This window comes from Dermacentor albipictus, chromosome 1 (genome assembly GCF_038994185.2).
Source record: "Dermacentor albipictus isolate Rhodes 1998 colony chromosome 1, USDA_Dalb.pri_finalv2, whole genome shotgun sequence".
NCBI lineage: Eukaryota > Metazoa > Arthropoda > Arachnida > Ixodida > Ixodidae > Dermacentor > Dermacentor albipictus.
In genome coordinates, this window is record NC_091821.1 from 458048302 (window position 1) to 458060765 (window position 12464).

Below are 12464 nucleotides of genomic sequence, written 5' to 3' on the forward strand. Positions count from 1 at the left end.
AGCCGCCTTTTCGAGCCTTACCCTCTCACGCTATATTGTGAAATTAACGGAGGTAAGCGACGCGTTAAGTTGCCTTAGCTCGATGCTCGTGCAGAGTATGAACCCGCAATGTCAATTATTGTAGCATGGTACCGTTTGCGGAATACGGAAACGGTCTGATATTTGGTAGGCCGGATATTGAACACATGCTCACGCTACAACCATGTAGTAACCACTTTGCATTTTTTCAATAACAGTGGACTAATAAAAGCTGCAACGTGCACGTGCGCACCCGTTTTATTTTGTGCCTGCATTTATATACATTTCGTCGTTTGAGTGTTCGCGCACTCCGTACTTAATGGAATGGGTTTAGTTGTAGTCGCATAGAGTCGAACACTGAATGGTTTCGCCAGTTCTTCCCAGCTCTAAACTTTTTCGCACCCAAGCATGAACACGTCTTTTGCAGGGTGCACATAAAATTGGTTTCCACTGCCACCCGAACTTGTCCTTTGGAAACTCGCTTTATCTTCATACATAATTGAACAAAAATTTGGAGGACGCTTAACCTTCCTTAAGAGAAAAACGCGATATGTTTCAAAGATCCCTGAGTGCTTCTCACGCTTCCAGGCACACGCAGTTTTCTTGCGGATGTGCGAAGCAGAGCGCGGTGTTGTTGAGGGGAACCTAGCTTTTGTGTATGTAGGTTTGTGAACTGGGCTTTTGTCTGAGGTTCCACTTAGCGCAGGTATGTTTTCTCGTACATTCAAATTAAACTCTGACGCTATCACGTCCGCAGGTTCTGCTTAAGTCTTAATTTAGGATTTTTCTGACGTATTTTACTTGGATGAATTCAATTAGTTCTGTAACGAGTCTGCGCCACGTCAATGGCCTGCGTGCTTGTGGTTCAGAATTATTTTACGTCAAGCCACGTCTGACACCGACATTCAGATTTTTGGCGACACAGGGCTTTTAACAACATCGTGTCAAAACCTTGCGTTCCTGCCAGCTGTTGCACTCCACGTGGTCATTGAGCAGTGTTAACTAAACGTGAAATAATCGGTCGGTTAATTTTGAATAGTGCTAGCTCTGAATGATAATCTGGTGTGAGGTGCGGAAAAAAACCGCTCACCAGGTTAATGCTAATCCTAATGAATCGTCGTTGACGCCCTGTCGTCGGCTGGAGGAGTTTCCAGTGTACAGTCGACGACCGACTTTCCGGATTCCCGATAACTTGGACGGCTTCGCGGCACCACCACGTACCCCATATAGTATCGGAACCTCTGCAATTTCGGACGCAAGAACCCTTCCCCGTTCGATTTTCCGGACTTTTTGCCGTGACCGCAGGTCCGAAACGGCATTAATTGAAGCCACCACCGCTGCCGTTTTGATTACCTCGCCTCCTCTAACCGGCGCTCTCGCACGCAGTTCCTCTGGCAGCCGTAGCCACCACTGCGGCAACGCTAAACCTAGCTGCTTCGACGTTAGCTCTTACGCTTCTTGGCGTTAGGTGCCTTGTATTTCATTGAAAGAATTCGCTGCGGTCAGCAATGGCACCGACAGCGCCTTCGTGGTCCTCGCAATTGGCTTCGAAGCTCGGAAAGCATGGTGCGTTGGATAACACCGGTTCCTGCAAGTTAGCTTCGCCTCAGTACACAAGTGTTAGATAGTGAAGCATACGCAAACGTATTGCGGTGAAGCATTACAAACGTCGGAAGGGGCAATTGTCACGGGTCACAATATGTATACCTTAATTATACGCGCGTGCATCCGGGATCTCCTGTTACAGTATGAGCACCGGTATGCCTAATATGTGTACCGACAGGCCTTCAGAGCGTTTTCGAATGTACATGTGGTGGTTGCAGCCCTTAAGGTAAGTAAATGACATTCATTAATTTTTTTCCAACCGGCCGATTTTTCGGACGTTTTCGCGACCCCTAGGGAGTACGAAAAATCGGACGTGGACTTTGCAACTGACCAAGAAGATGCTTCAAATGGTCTGTGGAGCGAACGAGTGGCGGAAGGACAAGGACAGAAAGAACCTATGTGTTGAGGAATGAACGGGAAAGGAAGCGTGCAGCCGCCGTATTGAAGGAGCTTGAGCTCAAAAAAGAATGTGTTGGCTGATGCTGGGATGCATGTGTCCATCAACTATACCAAAATAAACTCTTTAAAGCAGTGAAACACCACACTGAGGTGTCGTGTGCGGGCTGAGAGTATGTCAGGACAGCTGAGGTTGACTTACGAGCTCTTGAGAGAGAATCTTAATTGTGACAAAGTTCGGGCATTATACCACTCAGCTTGTTATCAGTTGATAGAAATAGCTGATATTCGAGAGAGAGAGAGAGAGAGAGAGAGAGAGAGAGAGAATAAACATTTTTATTGGGTGAATGCAGCTTTGGAGAGGCGTCCTCATTCCAGAATGCGTTGAGCTCGGGCCGCATCCTGAGCCCTCGCAATCAGCCGTTGCTGATCCTCGAGGTCGGAGCTGGACAAGGCTCTCTCCCAAAATATTTGCTTCTGTATGCATCTCTTTTTTATTCGTATTTGAGGATGTCCGACTCGATTTGCAATGTTTTTGAAGACATTTTATTTGCTGTGCGTGTAACTAACCCCTCCGTTCTATTCTCTTTTTGAATAACATAAACACTACTCCTTAGTATTCAAACTGGATTAAGTCTTTTTTAATTTTTTTTTTTCATATGCTTACTAGAGAGTGACAGCGTCGGCCGACGTGGTTTCAGCCCGTCTTGACATAAAACATAGCTTGCGTCACTCAGGGAATTTTGCAAAGGCACTCAGGGAAAACCTGGAAAACTCAGGGAATTTGGAAATGTCAACTTGGTAGACCCACTGTATTTGTTCCTACTTTATCCGAAGTAAACATAGCCGCGCACTAGTACCCATGAACTGATTTTCGATAACAGCCAATGAATGAAGTTGGCGTGAGGCTATTTGAGCATTTATTGTGGGAGTGAATTTACGCTGCATAGCTTAGGAAAAACCAAACCTACGAAAGACGACCACAACATCACCCTTAAAACAAACGCAGGAGTACCATCATGCGCCTGAGGCTGTCCTTCCTACCTTACTTTGTTTCTTCCTCTTGGCGCGTACATTGGCGCGTAGCTTCCCGTGATAGCACTCATGAGCAACGTAAACTCACACAAGCCGCCAAAAATTCAAAAAGTTTTTCGAAGGAACAAATACGGCCAACGTTGCCTTCAAAGTCACCGTTTATTGCTCACAAATGTGGTTCGGAACTTCCTGAACCACGGCAGTAGACATTACTTTGACCTCAAGCTGATTTTTCATTGCATTCATATTTTATTTAATTGCATTCACATCAACTTCGAACCGTATTTACTGTGCCTAGAGCAGTGAGCGAGCCAGTAGCGCTCAGTGCACGTCGTCAAAATCTACGGAGCCTTCAGGCTCGGGTTCGCGTCCCTTGACAGACCGACGGTGCAGTGGCTCTGACGGCGACGTGGCCGTGGAGTCGGATGCAGGGACGCTTTTGATGAAGCTGGTCGTCGCTTCCATCTCCTCGCCATGGTGTTCCTCATGCTCTTCTTCTACCTTCGGCGACGATCCCGCTAATCTTGTTCGAGCGTACTTGCGGACCCGGTAGGCGCAGACTCCCTGCGTTGAAAAACAATAAAGTTCCCTGTGTTAGATCTGAAGCAGAGTGGAGTGCCACGACAGCAACACTGCACCAAAATAATTTATCTGGGACCTGCGCTTGCCAGAAACTTCAAAGGAGATTGTATCACGAAGCTTTAAGTCTGGAAACAACGCATGAGCAATTACTGAGACATAAAAGAAGTAGTGAGTGCCCCTAGATGAGTTTTTGAAAACGTTGTTATAATTGATAGAGACTGACTGCACCACACTGCGAAACTTCCCTCCGACATCCGCGCACTTTTTCACCTACTGCCATTTTTAGCTGGAGACTACACATTCGTTTTCAAGACTTCTTCTGAACATTTGGGTATTAATCACTGCCATATTGTTTCCAGAGTGCATCATATGTTATGCTATTTAATAACGAAGATAAACGCAGCTGTCTGGAGCGCACAGCCGGAAAGGCCACCCATATTTCAATGCCATTAGCGTTCTTAGAATACGTCACCCACTCTCCGGTATGTGTCGTATTTATGTCCCGATGTAACCGTTTTCTTTCATGCCAACTTGGGTCGCTGGGTATATCGCTGGATAACTTCTGTCACTTGCAGGATGAAGACGTAATGAACCCTGCTTGTCTCAGTTGCACTGTGGCCAACCCGCCCTTTAAAGAAGTTTCCCTTCAATAAGGAATTGCCCGTACTTTTCACAATCATGTCGTCTATATTATTACTGTTATTATTAATATTATTAATAGTATTATTATTATTATTATTAGTAGTAGTAGTAGTAGTAGTAGTAGTAGTAGTAGTAGTAGTATTTGTTGCTGGTGGCAGATTTTATGAAAGAAATGTTAATCTTGCGCTGCACTATCAACTGTGGGCAGTGTCACCTGTCTGAGTCCCGGTTTGGCTTGCCCCTTGGCGGGCAACCATTTTGATTCTGACATCGCTAAATTTAGCAGGAAGCTTATGTGTTTTGAAAGGCTCACTCCACCTTAAAGCAAGGTGTAGGTAGGCGTATGAATACTCATGAAAGGGCAAACTTTAGCGTAGGTTCTTTATACTGCACGGTGTTGACCGAGCACAACAGTGTAGCATCATGTCACGCAATATCGAGAAACGACTGTAGAACCAAGAGCGCTGCCGAAGACATCTTGAGCCATTTTGCCCACCATAATAGCGCAAAATGTAAAACAGCGCCAAACTGTTGACAGCCACCTCGGCGGCACCACATTGTGAACAGGGACTTATTTGTTACAAACGTACTGCCGGTATTTATTCTAGCAGGCGAAAGTTCTGCAACACAAAAACAATTTAAGCCATCATAGTTCAGCACACCTTCACAAGAGTTGCACGTGTAAATATGTTGTAGCACGTATGTCTTCCGCTAATACGGCATACGAATACGTGAATGCATCTGCGTCAAAGTGAGTAAACATGTATGAAATGAGATGCACCGACGCACACTGCACGCAAGGACAGCGCCACCTGAATACATTGGCATCACGAGCAAGAGCACAGAAATAATGCGTGCATTTGCGTATGCTTCTTGGCCTTCTGGTGCGTTATAAACTGATACTACACAAAAATAAACTAGAAACTTCTTTGTCAGTAAGTGCCTCGCATACCCGTGAATATCAAGCAGGCAGTTTTTCATCTAGGGGCCCTAATTTTGTCCGGATTGAACAGTCACTAGAATTGAAGGTTTTTTTATCAAATGCAACAACTTTCATTAAAATTGGCCGAGTGGTTATCTCGCAGAAGCTTTTCTGCATTTTACATGTATTTGAATGGGCGACATCGGAGTTGGTCCCGAGCTAAAGCTTTTTCTTAAGGGGAAAGCCTTCAACGGCTCATGGAATGAAAAAAAATTGATGTCCAGCGTTACGGCGCCAGAATTCATAGAAAGTCGAACGGAGTACATGTGGTAATTAAGGCGAGTTTATTAGGACCATCGACTTTTGGTGGGAGTAGAACACATGACCATTGGTGTTATTGGAGCGAATTAGGCCATCAATTTCTTTGTACGAAAGTTCGAAGCCGGGTCGAAGAAAGCTGTCAGCACGACCTGTTGTGTTAATTAAGGCAGAGTTTTTTAAGGTGTAACTAGGAATTAAGCCACTCGAACTCACGACGTCTTGTGGGAGTCAAAGTCATGTCTATTGGTGTTAATTAAAGCGAATTTAATTAAAGCACTCGTACCCCTTTGTCGAGTGCGAACCAAAGGTCGCACTCGACAAAAGGAAAACTACGGCGTCTTGGGGCTAAAGCGAGGTTAACTACGATAGGCCTAATTAAGGCACTGGTACCCACGACCTGTTATGGGATTCGAACCCTCTTGGAGTTATGCTCGAACTCGAACCATACCTCCAAGTTGGATTCGAATCCACAAAGCGAAGGTGAAGAGTTGAACCCACTACATTCGGTGTTAGATAAAGCGAAATGAATTAAGGCACGCCTAATTAAGATCGAGTAAATTAAGGCACTCAACCCAATTACACTTGGTGGGAGCCCAACCATCGAACTTTGGTAGGAATCGAACCCACTTGGAGATATGGGCGAACCGGCAATATCTCCAAGTTGGATTCCAATTGATATGGTCAAGGTCGAGAGTCGAACCCTCGACCTCTGGCGGGGTTCGAACTCACGGCTGTTGGTGTTCACTAAGGCCAATTTGATTAAACCATCCCAACCCACGACTCAGCATGTAGATATGGGAGAATCGGACATATCTCCAAGTTGGCTTCCAATCGACTTCGAGAAAGAACGAGACTGGAGCGCCACTACCTTTGGTAATAATTAAGGCAAAGTTATTAAAGGTACGGTTAATTATAAAGTAAACTTACAAGGCATTCGAGCCCAGGAACTTTGGCGCGACAAAACAACTAACAAGAGGTAACAACGCATGACAATGAAAATATCAAGTAATATTGTGAATGCCTCGTGAGCGGGCAGGCTTTAGCCTTCATGCTCTTTATCGTATGATAATGTGACTGTCAACTTTTATTCTATTTGGTACGTAGTGTGACAAATATCAAGAACTACCATTGCAACTATACTTTTCCGTTCCTCCGACTGACCTCGCTTTCAGTTCCGTAAGTCTGACGCTGAAAAGCACAGATTACTTACTTCAGTACGTCATATTGAAAAAGTTCTGGCAGCTATGTTCTATTGACAGCATTTACATATGATACTCTGATTCGAAAGCGCGGATAGATTGCGTTTCTACCCCTTTTAGTCATCGCTGCATTTTCTCCTGATATACACGACACGTGAAGTATGTTTGAGCACCGTGCTAACAATCTCCTTGACCCCCGTGGTTGTTCAGTGGCTATGGTGTTCTGCTGCTGAGCACGAGGTCGCGGGATCGAATCCCGGCCACGACGGCCGCATTTCGATGGGGGCGAAATGCGAAAACACCTGTGTACTTAGATTTAGGTGCACGTTAAAGAACTCCAGGTGGTCGAAATTTCCGGAGTCCCCCACTACGGCGTGCCTCATAATCAGAATGTGGGTTTTGGCACGTAAAACACCATAATTTAACAATTTCCTTGCCGCTATCAAGGAGCAGGTGAACGCAGTTGATTCTACAGGTCATGTGTACCAGGGCATGCATCGCACAAAAGCAACCAACTCGAAATCAATTATACAGTGTTGACATACTGTGGCAATACTGTACATATCAATAGAGCACAGACAAAATTTGGTAAGCTGGCTTTCCCACACACCTAGTTTGACCTAACCACGGTGGCGGACCTCGGGTTACAATCGTAATTATAATGTCTACATGCGAACTGCTGACAACGGTCCTGCTGCCTTCCTTCGTCGCGCAGTCGAAGCTTTGAAAACGCCTCTCAGGCCTAACTGTTTTACTGGTTGAACCACGCCAATCTTGTTAGGACTTCTTTCTTTTCCTTTTAGAACTAGCACCTTTCTTCAAACCAGCTGGCTCTTTAACGAATTATGCTGCAGTATTGATCTTGATAATTTCTTCAAATTGAGGAATGCTATGTAGACCGCTCTTTGGCATCTAAGCTCCGTTGAATCAACCCAGTTAACTTAAATCGCGGGTGAGCTATATAAGGTGCTGGCAACAAAGAAGATGATGCAGATCAAATGAACATGTTGTATTCTACGTAAAACGGTTGGTAAGGTATTATTCAGCTGAATGGGATGCGCGCTATTGTCATTATTTTCATACTACTTCAAGTGTAATTTCATGCAGTGATCTGGGTGCATTATGCAAGTCACAACCTTAACGTCAGCAATGTTTACATTTGCACGCTGCACCTTTCACAAGCTACGCTGACATACAAACAACAGTTCGTGTCGATGTACAGCATGGGGCGTCTATGAAGTGATATAACTCGGACGAAGGCAGCGTTCGTAGAAGAGACATAGGTGGCCTGTCACAGTAAATTGTCGAACGTTGTTACTCGTACCTAAAACAAACCAATAATGCCTGGATCACGTTATCATGGCAAACACGGCGACATTAGAGCAAAGGCGAATGAGCAAATGAAACCCTTTGTCGAGCTCCTAACTTCTTCCGTTGTAATATCACTGCTTTTGAACTCGTTGACCGACTATTCGCACAGTGTGAGAAGTGCAGATTAACTTGGACAAGAAGATATAGTTTTTCTACGAGGCTGTTTATTATTATTATACCAAAAAACGCGTATATTTATTCTCAGCCTTGCATAACTTGTTGATGCACGTATGCCCAAATGCAGCAATGCCGAACATCGGCTTCTTTTATGCATTTTGCACAAACGTTTCACCCCGAAACGCAGGCACACTTCCGGCACGGAAGAAATTAGGCAATAGGGAAAAACCCAGTGCCAGGTCCAGGCATTCATTTTTTTTTCTCCAGCTAATTGTCCAAGGAAATGGCCAGAAATAAATAATCATATATGTCAAAGAAGATTTCTTAAACTCTGATTTTTCATTTATCGTAGGCATTATGTCATTTCAGCATGTTCTCACCTTTGCAACCAGGAAAGTGGTATAGGCTCCGAGCAGGCCGAGAAGTATTTTAACCTGAAAAGCACAGAAGACGCAAGGCTAATATGAATATCCTTAGGAATGAAGCCAATTTCGCTAGCGAATGTGACTGAATCGCACAGTCCTCCAGTGATTATTATACAACGCATTTTGACACCCACAGTTTCTTCTCACATATTATGCGAAATTTATGTGACCGTCTGATTATCAATGTCAGCCGATTGCATGCTCAACTGTATATTGCACATTTAATTTAAGAACTTTGTGTGCGTTGAATAATTGTTGTGTGTTGAATACGACTACATTGTATTCGTATTCAGCTTTATGTAATGTCTGCATCGTTGCAAAATATTTATTGGTGTGAAGTTTTTTTCTTTAATTATTTTAAATGTTCAATGAACGTGCCACCATTACTGATGGGTAATTCCATGTCAAATCAGCTGAGGATTTTCGACCATCTTAGGTATGGCTGAAAAAATTTCCTCATGTCTGCTGAAGTTCGAAACTTGTTCTCCCCGTTCATTTCTAGTGGCAACAATTTTCTCGCGTTTTCGTGAGAATTTATTGTTCTTGTCCAGCTGAGCTACAGCGCACCAATGAAAATTATTTTGCGAAGGTATCTTGTGTGAGGCAGTCGTTCCGATTGGGTGTACGGAAAGTCAATGATGCGATCTGGCTGCCAAAATTATCAATATTTTAAATATTTCTATATATTCCATTGATTCTGGCCTCAGCAAAAGCGAGCGAAATTGCAAGGTGTTGTCCTATTTGTCGACACCTACAAAAACCAAGGAGGCACAAATGTAATAGTAGCCCATTCAACATATTGCAGGCTAATAAAGTTTGACAGGTTGAGCACATTGCGTGGAAAAAAATATAAATTTCCTTTCCGTTATGCAATAAGGTCCTCATTCGACGTCGAAAATGTCGCTTTGGTGGTTGGCATAAAACTAGTGCACGACGTCATTAGATTGACGTAGGTCAATCTAATGCGGGAACGTACAAAAATGTATTCATATTTTTAAACGTGAAAATTTTTTTGAATATTTAGCAATTAGGTCACGTGGTAATACAAATTATACGCATGAAGCCTCGCTGATCAGCCAAGACAGATTGAGAACAAAATGAGCCCGTGAAACTATTGAGCAAACTGACTGGTTTTGTATTGTATGAAAACAAAGACAAGCGATTTCCAGTGCCGGATCCTTGTCCCATATTTTTTTTTTTTTGCTTAACGCCCGGGCTAAGCAAAGTATATGTCAGCCACGTTTCCAGGCGCCACTGTTGAATGATTCGGCTGGCACGCTCCCAACCCAAACCACATTGCATTACAGCCTGAGTCTGTGTGCAATGAAGCGCAGACGATCACGCCGTTTCTCTTTCGTCAACAATAAAGACGGCGCTAGCTTTTCGTCGCCATCCCAGGCCAGAAAGCATGGGCAGAGGTGCGCCAACTTGACTAGTCAACGCAGTTTGGCTCGCGTCGGAGAAAAGCCGGTGCGGACGCAAACATGCAAAACATTTTTATTCGCGCTTAAAAATTCCTTTTTTTAACTTCCCGCATGCATAGCGGACACAGATCGCTATTTAATCATCTGGCGCTTGTATTCTTAGGCCGACCACAAAAGTAAATTTGAGGACCTTGAATACGGAGTCTTCTAAAAATATAGAATTTTATTATTTTTTCCCATGTGATCTGCTAACCTTCCATACTTTAAATATTTTTCAGCCGTACTATGTTGAATGGGCTACCATTATGTACCTTATTTGAGCATTCTTGACTTTTCGAGCTTTCGAGAAAAGGAATCAAACTTTGCAAGTTTACACGTTTCTACTGGAGGCGGAAGGAATTATAGAATATTCAAATATTTGTAAAAAAATGAAAATTTTGGCAGTCATATCGCATAATTGTCTGTCCGTACGCACAATTTCAGCGACTCGATGGCTTAAATTTACCTTTGCAAGAAAAAAGTTTCATTGGTGCTCTCTAGCCCAGTTCGACAAGGATAATACGTTTTTGTCAAAAAGTGATAAATTTTTTGGCAGCAATAATAAACGGGGAAAACAAGTCTTGAACTTCAACCAACTTGTGTAGTTGTGTGCAGTCATAGCTGTAATGGTCGAAAAAACGCTGACTGATACGGCGTGGATGGCCCAACTGTGTGTACGGTCCCAGGTATTCTCAAGTTCATAGCGACAGGTTTTTTTTTTCTGCAGGTCTATCAACTTATGTCTTGCAAGTGGAAACAAAGAATGATGTCTCCGAGAGAGGGATAGAGGCAGTAGTGTAGGCCGGCCCTGCTCTGCTGCACTTTTCAGGAGCATTATTGAGTAGCCCCTTTTGAGTGAAATAAACGCACTGCGTCTTAGCAACCACGGTTGAATGAAGTTGCTTGATGCCACGCCCTGAGGATTACTGGATTTGCGTCCCGCCCACGTTAGGTTAGGTTATGTTTAGGTTGTGTTTGCGTTAGCTTAGGTAACGTTAGGTTAGCGTAAAAAGCGCTAGGGTGCCGCGGCGTCACAGCGATTGTACCGTGCAGATTATTGTCTTTGCGTCTCGTCCATGTTATTTTAGGTTAACGTTACCTTAGGTTGGGGTAACTTAACGTTGCGTTACGCTAGGCTAGCGTAAAAGCCGTCGTGGCGCGGCGTGTTCTCACAACAGTTACGTCGTGAGCATTGTCTTTCTGTCTCGGCCTCGTTAGGTTGAGTTAACGTTAGGCTAGGTTAACGTTAGCTTAGGCTAACATTAGGTTAGCGTTATAACGCGTTAGGGGGCGCCGCGTATTCTTATAGCGGTTGCGGGGCCATCGAGTGTCGCCGACGCCCTTTCAGTCACTCGCGTTCTACCGCGGTTGCTACCGCGCCTTCTGCACTTTCAATATATGCGGATCCACCTCTTCCACGGTCCCTGCTGCTCCCACGGAAACATCTGCGTTGTTATCACCTGCTTCACCGCGCCGCGAGCCGGCGTCCGAGCGTAGACAAACTCGAGCCCACTTTGCAATGCCGGCACGCCTGGGAACAAATGCATACAACACGCGCTAAGGAACTCCTGCGTAGTGCCTAGGAACAGTCATAAATTCAAGGAGCAAAAGCCCCCACATTTTCTCTCTCGTACCCGATCTTTCGAGCAGGGACGACATGGCCACAATTAGTTAATGACCGGGGTAGTTGGAGTAGTATGGGAGAGGCATTTGCCCTGCAGTGGGCATAACCAGGCTGATGATGATGATGACCCGCTCTTACTCGCGCATGCGCGCAAACGTCCGGTGCCTCCGCAAGTGCTACGCCTCGCTGTATCTACAAGCAATTGTAAATATGCCACAGGGTAAGGGGATGGGGCGGGGGCCTTGTACTTCGGGCGCGCACGGTTTGCGGACGATTTTCCTTGAAAGCGATCTGCTTTGGGGGCGCGGTCTAGGTGGGCCGATGGCTCGTAACTTTGCGCTCGATGTGTTCTCACCGCCGAGTGCGTTGAGGCGATAGAAGCACGAAGGTCACTTCGCTAGCTGCAGCTGCCGCGAACCCTTACGCCAGCGATTTGACAGCGAATGTCCGCTACAATGTTTACAACGTAGCATTCTACTCCGGCGGCTGCAGCGCGTGGCGTGGCCGCACGCAGCAGCCGCCGTCTTTAATACGATATGTGATGCGGACATTGTAGGTGACAAGGCGCACCGAAGGCCGATAGCGTAGTGCGCGCTATAGCGCCCATACGCTTGCGCGTCACCCGCGTTCACGAAGGGAAACGTCACTGCAACATATTTTCTTCTTTTAGAACTTCGAGAGAACCAACATTGAGTTGAACAGAGTTAAATTTATTGTTTGCATTACTTTTATTATTTTAGTTGT

The 12464-nt window shown here is 44.9% G+C and overlaps 1 protein-coding gene across 1 annotated transcript in view; it reads right to left on the reverse strand.

Moving 5' to 3' along the window:
- Window positions 1-3283: 3283 nt before the first annotated feature.
- Window positions 3284-12464, reverse strand: part of LOC139059343 (uncharacterized) — a 37737-nt gene continuing 28556 nt past the window's right edge. Inside the window, exons 6-7 of the mRNA XM_070537629.1 lie at window positions 8589-8642; window positions 3284-3618 (exon numbers count right to left, since the gene is read on the reverse strand). Of these exons, the coding sequence (XP_070393730.1) occupies window positions 3376-3618; window positions 8589-8642 (297 nt within the window). The 3' untranslated portion in view covers window positions 3284-3375. The remainder of the gene's footprint in view (window positions 3619-8588; window positions 8643-12464) is intronic.